Source organism: Chiroxiphia lanceolata, chromosome 17 (genome assembly GCF_009829145.1).
Source record: "Chiroxiphia lanceolata isolate bChiLan1 chromosome 17, bChiLan1.pri, whole genome shotgun sequence".
NCBI lineage: Eukaryota > Metazoa > Chordata > Aves > Passeriformes > Pipridae > Chiroxiphia > Chiroxiphia lanceolata.
In genome coordinates this window covers 12,462,422-12,479,176 of record NC_045653.1, presented here as the reverse complement: position 1 = coordinate 12,479,176, position 16,755 = coordinate 12,462,422, and the positions used below count along the sequence as shown (strand labels likewise).

General features: G+C 61.4%; 1 protein-coding gene across 1 annotated transcript; it reads left to right on the top strand.

Annotated features, from left to right (window-relative positions):
• The first annotated feature begins 2,258 nt into the window (after positions 1-2,258).
• VSTM2L (V-set and transmembrane domain containing 2 like) lies at positions 2,259-15,214 on the top strand. The gene is made up of 4 exons (XM_032705237.1): positions 2,259-2,460; positions 9,904-10,073; positions 11,169-11,219; positions 13,812-15,214. The coding sequence occupies exons 1-4, from the start codon at positions 2,352-2,354 to the stop codon at positions 14,121-14,123; spliced, it is 642 nt and encodes a 213-aa protein (XP_032561128.1). The 5' UTR covers positions 2,259-2,351; the 3' UTR covers positions 14,124-15,214.
• Positions 15,215-16,755: the final 1,541 nt, after the last annotated feature.

Below are 16,755 nucleotides of genomic sequence, written 5' to 3'. Positions count from 1 at the left end.
GTGCCCGTGCAGGTTTCAGCCCTCGAGGTGCAGCTGCACAGCCTCGGCTCCCAAGTGGGGGCTGTGCCACCCTCGTGCTGGGGGTGCAGGAGCTGGGCTGGGGCAGGGGACCCCTGCCCATGCCCAGGATGCACCATCCCCACTGGGTGATGCCTCCAGCTTCTGCTCTGGCTATGCCTGTGGGATGCTTTGCAAAGTGGGGGGTCAGGTCTAGGGGGTACAGTTTGTAGCTGCTGTTTCAGTGTGGGCTTGTTTGTGTCCCCTCGCTGGCCTGTGGCAGAGGATGGTCCCCAGACCAGGCATCAGCCACGAGACTGGACCAGTCGCCCAAACTGTGGGGCATGTGAGTGCTTGGCCTTTCTGCTTCTCCTGTTGCACTTGACTCTGTGCATGAGCCCCATCTTTCAGTGCACGAACCCCATCTTTTGGAACATGATCCCTCTGTTTTGGTGCACGGATTCTGCCTCCCTGCAAGCCTCTGGGGGATCTGATGCTTTCGCTTTGTCAGGATCAAGCCCAGAGTCGCTTCCCGAGGCAGCCCTGTTTGCTCAGCAGCTCCAGGCAGCTTTCCCTCGGGAAGTTTGGAGCCCTTTGCCACTGCTGCTGTCACGAGCCCAGAGTGGGACCCTCTGAACCCAACTGGTCACGGATCCTCTGAATCCAACTGGCTACAGGACCCTCCAAATCCAGTCCTGGCCATGGCGCCCATTTGTCCGTCACTGCCACTTCCCTCCTTCCTCAGCTTTTAACTCCAGAGGGAGTAATGAACTTGGGCAGAGATCAATGCTCTGCTCTGAGCTGGGCTTTATTCTGACATGCAGCAAATGCTGCAGTGGGTACAACTTTTTTTTAAAATATTGATTAGTAACACTGGTATGAGGCAGCTCAGCTCCTGCCCAGGGACCTGCCTTGCTGGGGGGAATGGGAAGAACACCCCCACTCCTTCTGCCAGAGCCCTGCCGAGGGAAGGGCAAGGAAATACAGTCAGTATTTTCAAATCCAATTTAAAGAATCTCTTTGTAGCAAACATCTGTCATCTCGTGGCAGAAAACACCTGAAAGAATCTGATTTTTGCTGTTTATCTAGATAGCAAATATCCTTCATATTGCTCTGGCGTGCACAGATGCTCTCGTGTGAGTGATGTCTGTCCTGTGCCTCCCCCAGTGCTGGGGCCGGTGTGTAGGGGAGGGAAGTGGCACCACCGGGTCCCTCAGGGCATTTTTAGGCTGTTCAGAAGAGGTGTGTGAGCTGCACAGGTGCTGGTGCTGTGGCTGTGACCCACTGCGAGGTTCAGAGACTGGTGCTGTCATGGGGTTTGGCCTCGAGATTTGTGGAGCCAAAGGGAGATTGGAATCTTGCCCATTCCATGAAATGCTGCTCATGGCAGGAGCAGGGTGGTTGTTCCAGCCCTCTCTGGAGTGGGGGATCCCTGCCTGGCTGCTGCCACCGGCCACGCTGTGCTGTGTGTGAGCCTGCACCCACCCCGGCCCCAGGGTTTTCATTTCGAGACAAATCTTGCACGGTCTGGGGCAGGGAGCGGGATACACGTGGGGACACGTGCTCTTGCTCTTTCCTTAACGTTTAAAGACCCCTCAAACCACCCCCAGACGGGCCCCGGCCACAGTCAGTGCAGCCGGAGCCCCGGGCACCGAACCCGCCGGGCACCGCACCCTGGGCACTGCGTCTGCAGACGCTGGGGCAGTGCCGAGATGTACTGGACCGTTCTGGGCTGGGCTGTACCGGGCCGTACCGTACCGGGCCGTACCACACCGGGCTGTGCCGCCGTATCGGGCTGGTCGGGCGGAGCCCCGTGCAACGCCGGGCGCTGTCCCGGGTGCTGAAGCCGCTCCCGCCGAGACCGGCGGTGCCCGAGGGTCTCGCCTTGCGGGGAACGGACCCACGGCCGCCGGGGGTCGCGGGGAAACACCCTTCCCCGGGTGGGACCCGCGGGTGCCGCGGTGCCGGGGAGTGCCGGCGCTGCCGGTGGTCCCTGCGGGGCGGTGCTGGGGGTCCTGGCGGGGCGGGCAGAGGAGGTCGCAGCGGTGCCGGGGGTCCCGGCGGCGCAGTGCGGGGGTCCGGGGGGTCCCGCGTGGGCGCGGCGGGCGCGGCCCCGCCCCGCGCAGTTTAAGAATGAACCGTGGGAAAAAAACTTGGGGGGTGCGCGCGGGCCGGGATCCCTCCGCCGGGCGGGGGAGGCTCCGGGCGAGCCGCGGCACCGCCTCGGCGCGCGGCGCCCTCCGCGCGAGGGAAGAGCTCCGCAGCGCGGCGGCGCCGGGACCGCGGCGCAGCCCCGGGGACAGGGCTCGGCCCGGCGGCGCCGCCGCCCCCGGGACGGACGCGCCCGCGGCAAGATGGGCGCCCTGGCCCTGGCCCTGGGGATTTTCCACTACCTGGGGCTCTACCTGCAGCTCGGCGCCGCCTCCCGGCACCCCCCGTGGGACGCCCCGGCGACGGGCAGCGGTGAGGCGGCGGCGGCGGCCGGGGCTCGGGCGGGGGGCGGCTGCGCGGGGGGCGCTCCCGGGGCTCGGTGCCCCGCGGGGCTGGCGGCGGGTCGGGGCGGTCCCTGCCCGGGTAGCGGGACGGGTGCGGGGGTTCGGGGGTCCCGGTCGGGCTCCGCCGCCGCGGGCAGCCCCGCGTCGCGGTCCGTCGCGCCGGCGGCGCCGAGGAGCGGAGGGCGGCCGGGGCGAGCCGGGGCTGGGCTTCGCCGCTCCCGTCCCCGGGGCCCGGGGGGCGGCCTCTGCCTCCGCCGCTTCGCTGACGAGTCGGGGGCTCTGCGCGGTGCGTCCCGGTGCCCGTCGCCACCCGCCTCCCGTGTCCGTGAGTCTCCCGGTGCCGCCACCGCCCGCACCCCGTGTCCGTGAGCCTCCCGGCACCCGCTGCCGTCTGCACCCCGTGTCCGTGAGCCTCCCGGTGCCTCCCGGTGCGCCGCCCGCTGCCGCCGCCCGCCCCGCCGTGCGGTGCCCCACGCCCCGGCACCGGGGCTGCTCCGCCGCCTCCCGCTCCTCCGCCCGCTCCGGTGCGCGGTGGCTCCGCGAGTCGGTGCTGCCGGGTCCGCTCGGACCCACCGGGGCTGGGGAAGGAGAACCTGTTCGGCATCCTGCACTCTCCGGTGAAGAACCTGTCCTGGCGTGGGGGCAGTTTCCCTGTGGGTGCCGAGAAGGGGATAGGGGACAGAGCCCCCTCGGAGGAGGCTGCCGAGACCCTCCTCGCTCTCTGTTGGAGTGACACGAGCAGGGTGAAATATGAGCCCGAGGAGTGACCACGGGAGCGTGCTGGGTGCTCGGGGTCCCAGCTCTTCCCCTCGCCCAGCTCCGGAGCCTCCGGCATGCAGAGGGATCCACTCTCTGCCCCAAGGAGCCTCCAGGCTCGCAACGCCTCGGGCCGTGCCAGGGGGGAAGGTGTGAGGTGTCCCGCCGTTTGCGGTGTCCCTCGGCGTGCAGTGCGTGGGCCAGCAGGTACCTGCCTGCCCAGGGAAGGGGTGATCAGCCTCTGCATTGTGGGGGAATCATTGCGGGAGAGTTTCCAGACCTGCCAGCCTGGCATGCCAGAAGGAGAGGTGGGTGAAGAGCCTCCATTAGCCGCCACTGCTCCCCTCAGAAATTCAGCAATAGGCAAATAAATAGTGAAATGGTCGCTGCGAGGGAGCAGGGAGCCAAGGAGAAGAAATATTCTGGGAGGGTGAGTGCACTTTGGAGCCACATTACAGCTTGCTACTCGAGCAGTTCTGCAGCAACTCACTTAATCACAACAGAAACCTTTATTAACGATACTGAAAAGCAGTGAATAAGTGGGTCATGTATAATAAGCCATTTGTGTTCAGTAGGTGAATACCAATTTGATAAAAGCCGTGTGTGCTGAAAACCTGTATAAATCGCTGTTTAGCAGATCGGAGATTGATCATTTCATTACAGGCTGCTACAGCTTTCCCTCCGCACCGTGAAGAGTCCGGCAGGTCGGGGATGTGGAGCGGGAGAGGAGGCAGGGCCGGTGGGATGGATTCGGCTGTGGCTGGTGGGGTTGGGCAGGTCCTACCAGGCTTTGCCCGCAGCAGGCAGTGCCCGGAGCTCGCTGCCATCTCTGCCCGGGGCTGGCGGCCTGGAGGAGCCTCCACAGCATCGCGAGGCTCTGGCACAGCCCGGGAGTGGCTTTGCTCTTCCTTTTAACTTGTTCACAGCGAGGGAATTGACCGGGAGCAGCATGTGCTCTGCAGGCATGGCCGAGTGACCGTGAGCACTCCCGGGGCACGGGCAGCTCCCCCATCCTGCCACCCCACAGTGGTCAGCGAGGCTCTGCTCGCAGGGCAGCCAGGGCTGTGGGGAGGGAAAAGTCACAGTCGGATAAAGTCCTCTCCCTGCCCGCACAGCAAAGGCTCTGCCTTGGGCAAGGATAGAGCCAGGAAGGGCTCCATCTGCCCTGGGAGAGCGCCTGAGCCGCAGGATCCCTCCCGCCATCCCTCCCCTACCCACAGCGCTGCCTCTCCCCCCTCTCTCCTCTCCTCAGGCTGGCGCCTTCAATTATTCATGCCCCCCATTGCAGCCTGTGCACGCTGGGCTGCTGCCATCGGCTTTCACACGCGCTGGCTGGGAAGCTCCAGCCGCCTTCCCAGCCTGCTGGCTCCGGAGCGGGGCAGGGGAGAGGTGCGGTGAGGAGTACAAGCCCGTCTCCTTCCCGGCATCGTGCGCAGGCGGTACCTCCTCACCGTCAGCAGAGCCGCGGCTGGAGGCTGGAGGGAGCGGGGCCCCGGCTCCCCAGGGCGCTGCCCTGCTCCGTTCTTGCACACCCCGGTGATTATTCTATCAATTACTTTCATAAACACTTTGCATTCTGCCGGATTTTTTCACACTTCCTGATGGGAATTCTCCACCCGATGTGTTTTTCCTGCTACTGTTCGTGCAGTCATTCAACGCAATTACATCTGACACCTCTCCTCATCAAACGTCTGGGCTTTCTCTTCCCTTGAAGCGGCTGACAGACGACGGGCCAGACACTGGGAATTATTACGTTAGGACAGTGACAGCTAATTTTAATCATAACGTTCCCCGTGAGCGAGGCGAGAATCAAACCAGCAGCTGGCACAGCTGTGCACGGTCTGGGAGCCGTGGGCAGCACGGCAGGGCTGGAGCAAGGACCTGGAAGGGTCCAGGGAGCTGGATGGTCTCCACTGTTCCCCTCTTCATCAGAGGCCGGGCAGGCACCCAGGCGGGGACCTGGTGAGTGCTCTTCCCTTCATAGCTCCTCTGGGATTTTGGTTCACTGAGTGGGACTCATGAGCCTCGGGACAGACAGCCCTTCCTGGCCCCATTGCTGATGGCTCTGGCTCTCTCTGAGCTCCTTTTCTCCACGGCCACTTCCCCTCCTGCAGGCTTCTTTCCTGCCTGGCTGCCCGCTCCCTACAGCTCCGTCTGCAGTGGGTGCCCAACTGGGCACCAGGGATGTCAGCTGAGCTCGGTTGTGTTGGGTGAATTGGTGCCTTGTAGCATGTGCTCCGTGTGGAGCTGGGCTGGGATGAGCCCACCAGTGATGGACCCGGCAGAGCTGGGCAGGAGGGGGCCGTGTCCGTGAGCACGGAGCACTGCCAGCTCTGTGGGATGGTATCAGCACCGTGTGTGGTGTGGGCAGCTCTCAGCAGTGGCTGCCAGTGCCAGTGGCTCATGTTTTGGGTGCTGGGTGTGACACCAGGGGGCTGATCTTGAGCAGAGCAAAGCTCCTGTCTGCCCCATCCCAGCTCCTGCCTGCTGGGAACCATCCACTGGCAGAGAGCAGCACCAGAGCGAGTGGTGGCTGCACGATGGCTGCACATGCTGCTGGGGTCCCACTGGGAGCTATCAAAAAGGGCCATTTTAGGGCTTTGGTACTTATGCTATCAAATAACAGCTCTTCCTTGTGCCCCTTGGGAGGGAATTGTCTGAGAACTGCGACTCCCCAGGAGCCAGCCAGGAGCAGTGAGTCCCCTTGCCTGGGTAAAGCTTTGTGTACCCGGGGCCAGGCTGGGGGGACTCACCACTGGCATCTCTCCCTGTGGCAGTTAAACATTAGGGCAGCAGGACCTACTGGGGGCAGGAGCTGGAGCATCCAAACACGATGGGGCACTGCTGGAAATACCTGCAGGTTTCAAGGTTAATTCCACCTTTCCGGTGAGGTGAGTGCTGGACTGATCACAGTCTCACTGAATTAGCTGGATATTTTTTTGTTTTTAATTCATGCTGCAAATTTGAGCTCCTTCTGCTGCTAATGTGACAGTAAGTAGGGGCAGAGTAATGGCACTGCCATCCCCAGCGTGTGGCGGGAGCCTCCCGGCCTCAACCACGGCCACAACACTCCAGCCTGACGTGTCTCGTGGGAAGGGAGATGGCTCTTGAGGGGAGCAGCGCTCGCCACCCGAGCCCTCTGCCCGGCTCAGCGGCCGGAGCCAGCGCCACCTGCCCTCTCTCACCAGTGCCGCCGTCACGCCGTGTTTCTGCAGCGGTTTGCACCGTGATGTGTTTTCGGTGCCCTGGGGTCAGCATCCCTGCTCGCAGGCTTGTCAGGAGGAGAGGCATCCACAGCTGTTAGCGGTGGTGGGAAGGGGAGGGAGGCTCTAGCCCGACTTGCGCAGCAGACCCGGTGTCCCCGCGGTGGGGACAGTGTGGGTCACACGGCCAGTGCACTGGGGTAGCGCCCAGGCCTCTGCTCCTGGATCCATCTGGAGGGTGCCTTCTGTACCTTCCAGCGTCCCGGGGTGTGTCCTGCTCAGGCAGCCCACAACAATGGGTGGGGGGTCCTGTGGCACCCAAGAGGATCCGTCCCCTTCTGGGTCCCTGCTCAGTGTGTGTGCCGGGATGTGCCTCGGGTGCCTTTGCTGCCAGCAGGACACGGTGCTGCTGCAGTCGGGCTGTCGCTCCATCAGCCACACGGGTCAGGGATGCCTGGGGAGGGCAAGGTGCTGGAGGGGTTGTGGGTGCCTGAGGAGGGTGCCAGCAGTGGTGGATGCTGTCAGGTACGTTTGTTTTTCCTGCAGTGGTGCAGCTCAAACCGAGCAGGTCAGAGCTGGCCCTGTGCCAGGGATACAGGGCAGGGTTTGGATGGACATGCCAGTGGGCAGGAGTGGGTGCAGAGGGGCTCCTCAGCTCCTCCAGCCTCTGTCCGTGCCCAGCATGGGACAGAGTAAGACCCCAGCCCCACTGTTTGCCCAGCATGTGCCACCCTACCAGCCCAGCTGTGGCTCTGGTGAGGGGCTCCAGCTCTGTTGGGCAGAGAAAGAGGCTTCCAACTACCTGGCACTGCCATGGCTTAGGGGAAAAATCCCTCCCAGACGAGGCGCCTATGCTGACTGGGTGATTAACAGGCATTTGCAAACGTCCAATGCATTTTTAATTGCCCTCCAGTACATGTTTGCACAAACATTAGCCCGAGTGTGTGCCCATGGTGCTGCTCCAGCCGTGGGTGTCTTTGGTACCTTGTGGGGGCTGTGGTGGGGGGGCCATGGGAACTGGGGTCTGTGGGTCATTTCCAGGTACTCAGGGTGATGCACGACCTGCCCTTTCCCCAGCACAGGGGAGGTGGGGGCTGCCCCATCCCTGCTGCCCACAGACTCCCTCTGTGTGGAGCGGGGCCGGGTGAGGGATGGTGCTGCCACAGGGAGGGAGCACACAGCCTGTGTGTCTCTGGTTTACGAGAGCACCAAGCTGTCCCAGCAGGCGTTTTCAATTCCGTTTATCTGTGTTTCCCCATTGAGTTCATTTTATTTCCCCTGATTTTTGTTTCCTGGAAGATTTATCGATCCTGGTGTGCTCAGTTTATGACAGGTAGCAGGCCATAAAACATGCGGAGCAACGGCCCCCAACGGCCCCCTCCCTCTTGCCACCAGGACACTGCAACAATGTCAGTGGGAGGAGAGGGATTGTGCTGTGTGACAGAGGGGCCTGGGTGGGCAGGGGGCTGAGGTGCTGGAGGGGCTGAGGCACTGGCCAGCGTTGGTGACTTGTCCGCTGCTGGTGGGAGCAGGGTCCAGGCAGCCTGGCTGCCGTGGTGCAGGGTCTACGCCCAGCCATGGGCCTACTCGTGGCTGGGGACTGCCTGGTGGGATCCTTATCCCCTCTGCCCATGTCCTCATGGAAGTGCAGAGCTGCGCTGGGCAGTGCATCAAGTCCTGTCCTCACCCCATCACCTCTGTCCAGGCATCTGGGGTCCGTGGCATCCACTGGGAAGGGCACACGATGCTGCTGTAGGACACACTTGGGAGACATTTGTCCCCAGCAAAGGTGATGACCCTGGTCATCCATCCATGGGACCTGCCCTCCTCTGGATGCACTTGAAGGTGGCTGAGCCCTGGGGTTAATTAATACATATGCTTCCCAACTACAATCAGAAAGAAAGAATGTGCTTGATTCAATCCAACCTTTTCTCCACTCCTCTGCTGAATTCCTGTCTGTGGGACCAGATTTTAATCGTGTTTAGAACAATTTGGACCTGGCTGGAGCCCTCAGGTCATCACCCTGCCTCTCTACTGCTGGAACTGTTGGGCCTGGGGGGCTGACACAGCCTCTGCTGGACCCACTGCCTTTGGCCTTCACTTCTTCCAGCAGGAATCCTGTGGGGAAAGGGCCTGATCCTGGCTGTGGCCAGGGAATGAGTGGGCAAGTGCTGGTTAACAGCTGGACACAACAGCCTCAGCACCACCATGGTGGGAGCACAGAGGAAGCCTTTGCCCTGTGCCAAGGATACCCTCCTGCTCCTGCCACAGCCCTTGGCCCCTGGAGCTGTTCCTTTGCCAGCGGCTCCCTCCACTCACCGACACAGAACCCAAATGGCTGCTGATGCCAGGTCCTGGGCAAACGGGGTGTGGGAGCAGCACTGGGAACCCCACCAGGAGACCCGGCCTTGGTAAATCCTGGTGTTGGGTATTTTCCTCAGTTCCCTGCTGAGATGGATTAAAGGAAAGCGATAAGTGGATGGGATTTCCACGCGTCCAGAGGGACGGGGAGATATTAGAGGTATTAGCTTTTCATCTGGGCTGATAATAATTGGTTTTCAGAGGGATCAGGGCTGGTGAGAGCACTGCTCCTGACAGGCTGTGTGTCCCAGGGGGCTCTGGTGGCACCAATGGGACCTCACAGTGGCTGTGAGCCGGCAGCGCCGGCGGCATGAGGTGGTGGGTGAGGAGGGGAGTCACAGGGCAGCCTCTGCAGCCACAACAGTGATGGGTCATGCAGGGGGCTGGCAGCCCTGTCCCGGTGCTGTGCCATGCAGGGGGCTGGCAGCCCTGTCCCGGTGCTGTGCCATGCAGGAGCCATCAGAGAACGTGGCAGCAGCGTTTGGCGGAGCCTGGCACACCGGGGCCGTCTGTACGGAGGAACAACAATCTCTCCGGAGGAGATGAAAAGAATTCTAATTACATCTCCGAACAATATTTGTTTTGAGTGAGGAAAGCAAACCATATGGCATGTGGGAGCCTGTTTGGGGCTGCATTAACTGAGGATTTGTTTTTCATTTGTGCCCTGATCTGAGAGAGATGCAATTTTTGCTTCATTTATTTATTATACCTTGGAGGTGCGGGGGGTCTTGCACTCACTCTGGGGCAGAGGCACCAGGCAGGGGTCCTGTGGTAGTGGGGGGCCGCAGGCTCCTGCTTCCTCCCTTTCCTCCCACTGCTCTTTGGGAAGTGCCAGGGGCTGGGTGGGCCAGGTGGTTCTGCTGGGGTTGGGGACGGGTCACCGGTGCGGGCAAGGGGAAGCTGCGGATGACAGGGACCTGTCTGCTCTGCTGAGGGGACGGGGTCTGTTTGGCTGGGGAAGGATGCAGGCACTCCTGGAGACCTCGCTCACATGGCTGGAGGCATTGTCCTTTGCCGGGAGGGTGGTGTGCCCCTGCAGGAACCTGCAGCCCTTGCTCTGTCTCCTGCAGCCCTCGCTCTGTCTCCTGCAGCCCTCTTCACCGAGACCCCCCACGACATGACGGCGCAGGCGGGTGAGGACGTGGAGATGGCGTGTTCCTTCCGCGGCACCGGCTCCCCCTCCTACTCCCTTGAGATCCAGTGGTGGTACGTCCGCAACCACAAGGACTGGACGGACAAACAGACGTGGGCTTCCAGCCAGGTAATGCCCCTCGTTCTCCCCCTCCGTAGCAGCACAGAAAGGCAGAGCCCTTCCCTGCTTCACCCAGGGGAAGGGGCTTTGCTTGCAGCCACTGTTGGGTTTGGTGGGGGACCCCATACCGCAGCAGCATTCCCAGTGCTGACCGGACCTGCAGAGCAGGGTCTCACCCCTCTCTGCACTGACAGAGGGAAGCCTGGGGGTTCCCTTGGTGCAGGATTCTGCACTGCACGGCATCCCTCTGCACTGAGGTGCTCTGAGGCCCGCGGGGCTGGGCTGTCCTGGCTGCCCTTCCCAGCTGAGGGGCCGCCTGGCCCATCCCCGTGACCAGTCTGAGGTAGAATCTTTGTTTTTGTGCTTGTGCCTTCGCCTGCCTCATCACCTGCTCATCCTTCCTGGCCCTGCACCCTCCGTCCCTCCCTTTTTTCCCTGTTTCCCTGTGTATTGGTCCGGCAAACAGCCGTCTCTTTATTTCTCTCTCTGTTCACACAGAGATAAGGGCCAAAGAATGGGAAGCGGCTTTGGGGATTTTAATGAGCCTTTATTGTCCTGTCTTTGGCAGAGCTGCCGCTGGTGTTGCCATAAATTGAGAAGCCTTGGGGCAGCGCTGCCAAGAGGAGCATTGCCAGGAGCCAAGGGTGGCGGGGCCAAGGGTGGTGGGGGCACTGGGAATGCCCAGCCAGTGGCTGCCAAAGGGGATTATTGGTAGGAATGGGGGCAGGTGCTGGCAGTGAGAGGGACAGGGTTCCAGGGATGGGGGGCACTGCTGCAGTGGTGATGCCACAGCAGTGGGGGCTCCATCTCCAGTCCTGGATGATGGAGCCGAGATGCCGGGGACCTGTGGGTGAGCACCCCATGCCCCCTGGCCGCTGTGGTGCTGCCGGTTCCTCCATCCCGGGTGCCTGGTGTGCCTCCATCTGCCCTGGGTGCCTGGCTATGCTGGGGCTGAGCAGCCCCTTTTCCCTTCTCCCTCTTCCTCCTTGCCTGGGGCAGCCACCCTGGGGGTGGGAAGGGGTCTGGTGGCCTCCCACCCACTCCCAGCTGAGCTGACCATTTCTCTTCCCTTTCTGGTCTCCCCCCATGCTGCTCCTCCCACAGCTGAAATCATCACCACCAGAGGAGCCCGGGAAGGACGCGACCAAAATCAGCGTGAGTTTGGGTGATGGTTCTTGGGGGGCTGCACTTGAGGGCTCACTGGGATGTTCTGCTCATCCCACCGGTGCTGCCGTGCCACAGGCTGGGAACACCGGGGTGGGAGGGCTGGGTCTGCCCTGGCTTGGTGCTGGGGGTGACCTACTCTCCTTGGCACCAATTGGCACAGCCTGAACCCGGAGCCCCGTCCGGTATCTGAGTGACACATTAATGCCAGGGATAAAATAATCCAATTGGCTCAGCGGATTAGCATCCCAAAGCCATTTAGGCTCATGTGAGCAGAATGAGGAGACACTAATCAGTTAAATACAACACTCTTGGCCTTCCACTGTCCAGCATCTGGCTCTCCCTGTCTCGGGGGGCTTTGTGTTTGGGGGTGCCACAGGCACAGAGCAGTGTCGGAAGGTGTTTCCCACCATCACCCCTTCCCTGCCAGCCTCTCCTGGCTATTCCATTTTTCCCTTGCTGAGCAAGCAAGGGCAGATGAGGCTGTTCAGGTGCCCAGGATTAGTCCCCCATCCCCAGGAAATGACCAAGAGTCTTTTATAAGGAATACAGTGCCAGAACCTTTCCCAAGGGAAGGCATCACCTCTCAATGCCCATCTGCAGGGATCAGCACGTGATTCTCTTGCTGGCAACAAATCCCCCTCCAGGGGCCACATCCCCTTTGATCAATTCATGCCCACAATCCATATCCAGACCTCAGTAGGTTCCTCAAGGATGTGTCCCTTACCGGGGTGCTGTGGCTTGCTGCCCCACAAACAGCAAAGTTCCAGGGCTGCTGCTGGAGCATCCAGAGCCTGGGCTCTGCCAGGCTCTGTCAGACCCTGTCTGCAGGCTCAGAGTGCTGCTCCCCATGTCCCAAACCAACCCTGCTCCCGGGGCAGGAGGGGCAAAGGCAGGTGCATGGAGCCATCCTGGGGTGAACACTCCCCCTCATCTCAGCACAATTAGGCAGTTAATTGCACACCGGGATGGAATCGATGTGTGTGCGGGTGTAACTGGGATTTATTTTGAACTGCTAGAGGTGCAACGCCTCTGCTGCCTCCTCCAGATCCAGCCAGCAGGGAGAGGCTGGAGCTTCAAACCTCTTTTGTTTGTTGTTATTTCGAATGTCCTTGATCATGAAGTGTTTACGGAATGGAGGAGGTAAATGAACACATGTGGTTCTGATGGCACTTGTGGTACTGCCATGGCAGCGGGTGACTGGGAACAAGCAGCAGCACCAAACAGTGAGGGGTGATGTAAATCCCACTCAGGAGCCACCATGCCAGGAATCCCTTGGCCGTTTGTTATCCACCAAACACACCTGGTGCTGGAGGCACTGCCTCTGCCTGGAGCTCCCGCACTTTGTGGGGATGAGGAGAAGGGAAACACGACGAGTTTGGGTTTTTTTTTTTTCCCTGCACGGCACAGGGCTGAGCTGGGTCTGGGCACAGCACATCTGCCCACCCTGGCCATGCCAGGGGCTCTGCCCTGTTCCCATGGTCAGTGAGGGCCGTTGCTGCTCTGTCTGTGCTGGTGGAGCCACAAGAATTATGGATGATCATAAAATCCTCCCTCCTGAGGATCAGTGACCTGTTGGGCAGTGGCTCCGTGGCCACTGGCGGCACCAGCAAATTGGGGTTTTATTTTATTAGTTCTAAATTTCCCAGCCATTAATTTCAGTGACTTCTGGCTCTCCCAACAAAGAGATTTTTTTGAAGCTCCTTTCCCATGACAGCCTCAGCATCTGGGCACGCTCTCACCGGGACCTGGCAGCTCCTGCCCCTTGCCTTGTCCTGTTCAGACCCCCACTCCTGACGATGCAGGACTGGGACTCATGGCTGCACATGGGCTCTGAGCAGCCCCGAGATGCCCTTTGGGGTGGCCCTGGCCGTGAGCTGTGGCACCAGCTGCCTCTCAGCAGCCCATGGTGTGCAGGGCAGCCAAACACAGCAGTGTGTGTGTGCTCATGTGTGTGCAGGTGTGAGCAGATGTGTGCATGGACCTGCATGTGCTGGCTGCCCTCATGTTGTGTGGCTGTGGGGACACTGAGGGGTCCTGGTCCCCACGCTGCCTCCTTTGCCATTTGGGGCAGATTTTGCCTCTCTCTGGCCCCGTTTCCAAACACCATAAAATCCTCAGCTAACAAATGCAGCGGCGAGTAGAAAAATGGCCTTTGCCATCCAGTGTGATTATAGGGAACGGAGCCAGGGGCCTCGGGGCGGGTTATAAATCTGATTTATTGACCCAGCCCAGAGCAGCCACGGCTCTGGCTAGTGAGTAAGTCTTAAATTTCATTGGGTGATAAATACTGAGAGCGAATCAATTTGGTAGAAAAGCTAATTAGCCAGCGTGGTTCCGCATCGATCTCCGAGCCCCGCGTGGCCGGGTGCGAACCAGGGCTTCCATCATCACACAGGCCTGGGCTGGGGCTGGGTCCCCCCTGTGCCAACTGCCCGGCTTCGCCCACCTGCACCATGTCCTCCCCAGAACGCGCCTGGGGCGTGGAATGGTGGCACACGGTCGGAGGTGGCACTGAGCCGGGTGTTTGGGGGGCAGTGGGAGTCCTGGGGACCACCTGACCCACAATCTGCCCTGCTGCAGGTGGTGAAGGTGGTCGGCAGCAACATCTCCCACAAGCTGCGGCTGTCGCGGGTGAAGCTGGAGGACGAGGGGACGTACGAGTGCCGGGTGATCGACTCCAGCGACGGCAAGGCACGGCACCACAAGGTGAAGGCGTACCTGCGGGTGGAGGCAGCGGGGGGCCCGGGGCACCCCCAGGACACCGAGCTGCGGGGGGCCCCGCTGGCAGAGCTCGCCGCGCCGGGCTCAGCCCACGCACACCACCACCACCACCACCACAAAGCCGGGAGGGAGCTGAAGAAGCGCTCGGCAGACACGTCCTGTGTGCTGTAGGTGGGCGGTGTGGGGGGACGCCGGAGCCCCCCTCCGCCCTGGACTCAGCGGAGCCATCGAGGGTCCCGCACCCCCTGCCAGAGACTGGCCCCACCGCCCCATCTTGTTCACCACCCCCCACCACCTCCCTCTCCCACAGGCCGCCGCAGGTTTCTCCCCCCAGCCCTGTGGTGCAGTGGTGCCAGGGCTTGGTGCAGGAGCAGGACTGTGTCCGTGCCAGGGGCGCATCGCTGGGACTGTGCCCGGGGCCAGGGTGTGTGCCCGCACGTGGTTGGTCCTCATCCCCACGGCCTTCTGTGGGCAGGCACCTGCTGCTCGATGCCACCGCAGTGCCACGGGCTGTGCTGCGCCCAAGCACCCACAGTGGAGACCCCCCTGCCCACGGTACCTTCCCTGCCCTCCCTCGTGCTTCGCAGAACCAGCCGCCTTTTCCTGTAGGTTGCCCTGTTTAGTTGCTCTGTTCCAGCCCCATAGTGCTTATCTAAGTTCCAGCCTCCATCCTACAGCCCGCGTGTATCGCCCTGCCCTGCCCCGCCCCTGCCTGCCCCAAAGCCCCCCAGCACGTCAAGGCCTGAGCTCAGCAGAGGAAGGACGGCATGGCACACTCCTGGCATGCTCCTGGCACACTCGTGAATCGTTCAGCCAGGCAGCTGCCCGTGCTCCGTGTGTGCCCAGGGAGCTGTGCCATCGGAGCTGGCCCCTTGCATCCATCACTCCTCCTGCCCTTTGCATTTGATGGAGGAGTGGGGCTCATCTGCCAGCCCTGCCCGAGCTCCCCCAATCCTGCTGCCCGTGTCGGCGAGGCTCTCGGCCCCTCCTGCCAGCTGAGCATCCCTCCCACGTCACGGCACCACGTTGCCCTGGCCAGGGTCTGGCTCACGGGCTCCTGTGTCGCAGTGCAAATGGCAGAGCCTGTCCCCAGTGTCCCCTCGGGTGTCCACTGCCACTGGGGACAGAGCTGTGGGGAGGGACAGGGGGATCCCGAGCCTCCCTGCCCGGGTGCCAGGCACTGCTGCCCTGCTGCCCCCCGCCCGTGCCGCCCAGCCTGCCACCACCAGACCTGCTGCAGCTAATAAAGCTCTTTAAACAAAGCCTCTCTGGCTCTGTGCTCTCTGTCTGTGGCACGGCGAGGGGACACGGCTTTGGCACTGCCTTGGCTAAAACGGGGCTGGTGGGGCTGGGATGGGGATGGGGATGGGGGCGGGCACCAACATGATCACCTGCAGCTGCAGCCTCGGAGCATTTAAAAGCTGCAGCCTGGGAGCTCCTGCCCAGCCTGGGAGGAAGTTGCTGCTGCGGTGGCCCTGAGGGGTGCAGGATACGTCCAGGTCCCAGGTGAGCTGGGGTTGCTCTGAACTGGGGGTGGCTGGGTGGGCTGCCATCCTTGACACCGGCCTGGGTTTCCAGCCTAGCACTCGGGGGTTCCCAAAGCAGGGTGCTGACTGCCCCTGGGACTTGGCTCTGCCTCTCTGGTGGGAAAGCAGCTCCCAGCACTGGCAATGCCCAGCCTGGCCCCAGATGCCTGAAGTCCCCCAGCTCTCTTGCAGCTTGTTACTCGCTCCTCACTGTGTTGTGAAGGAGTAACAGCAGCTGGCTGGTGTCAGCCTGTGCCAGGGGCAGGAATGGGCACAGGGGGCTGGTGCCTGTGGAGCCACGGTCACCTTTGCTGCCTGGAGAGCTGTGGCCTTGGGGAGAAAAGGGCACAGGGGAAAAACATTTAGGTGCTGCAGGGTGAGAGGCTGCTGGTGCAAAATTCCACTTTGCCATGAGCAATAATGGTGGCTGTGCCATAGCAATTGCTGGCAGAGCCAAGGAGTTGGGTCTGTGCTTGGCTTCTCCCAGTCAGGGAATGGGATCGCTGGAAGGAGAGGGATCAGGAGGTCACTGGTGCAGCAAAACACAGTCCACAGGAAGAGCAAGAGACAAGCTGGGGAGGGCAGGAGGCTGCAAATCATCTCAAAAGGGGAGTAAACAAATTGCTGCACAGTCTAGTGATTTGTAAAACCTGGAGGTGAGCTTTAACAATAACAGGTTTTATTAGAAGAGATTAATTTTGCTGAGCTTATATGAAGTCTTGGGAGCAGGTGTTGGAGGAGAGGACCCTGCTGGGTCTATGTGTGGGGCCCAGCAGCACCTGGTGCTGGGAGCTGTGTGTGGGACTGTGCCCCTGGGTGTGGGGGTCCCACATGGTCCTATCCAGGTTTGTGCATGGAGAAGGTGGCTGGACATGGGTTTCTTGGCTTCTTCTCCCCAGGGAGAGTGGCTGGAATGGGGTGAGCCAGGGGAGCAGGGTGCTAGCAGTGAAGCCCCTGGGCTTGTGAAGGGGCTGAGCTAAATATGCAAGTCACTGCTGGGGAGGAACCAGCCTCATGAAAATGCCATTTCCACACAGTCTCTCTCCCGGCCATTATCCTGCTTCAGACAAAAGCAATTTACTCTGCCTCCAATAAAGCAGGGGCGATAACGAAGCTGAGATGAGCTATGACAGGTGGCTGTGTGACAGGCAGGCCAGCCTCTCCTGCCACCCACACCCACCCGCTGAGGCCATGGGGAAAGCACTGGGAGACACTGGTGCTGCGGTTCTCTGGGGGTCTCAGTGCAGTCAGCTGTGCCAGAGCCCAGGCTGGGGGAT

Bases quoted from the DNA above. Each gene is read 5' to 3' on its own strand.
- VSTM2L (XM_032705237.1), top strand. From the start codon at position 2,352: ATGGGCGCCCTGGCCCTGGCCCTGGGGATTTTCCACTACCTGGGGCTC. The intron at 10,074-11,168 runs GTAATGCCCCTC...CTCCTCCCACAG, and splicing joins AGACGTGGGCTTCCAGCCAG to CTGAAATCATCACCACCAGA. The intron at 11,220-13,811 runs GTGAGTTTGGGT...GCCCTGCTGCAG, and splicing joins AGGACGCGACCAAAATCAGC to GTGGTGAAGGTGGTCGGCAG.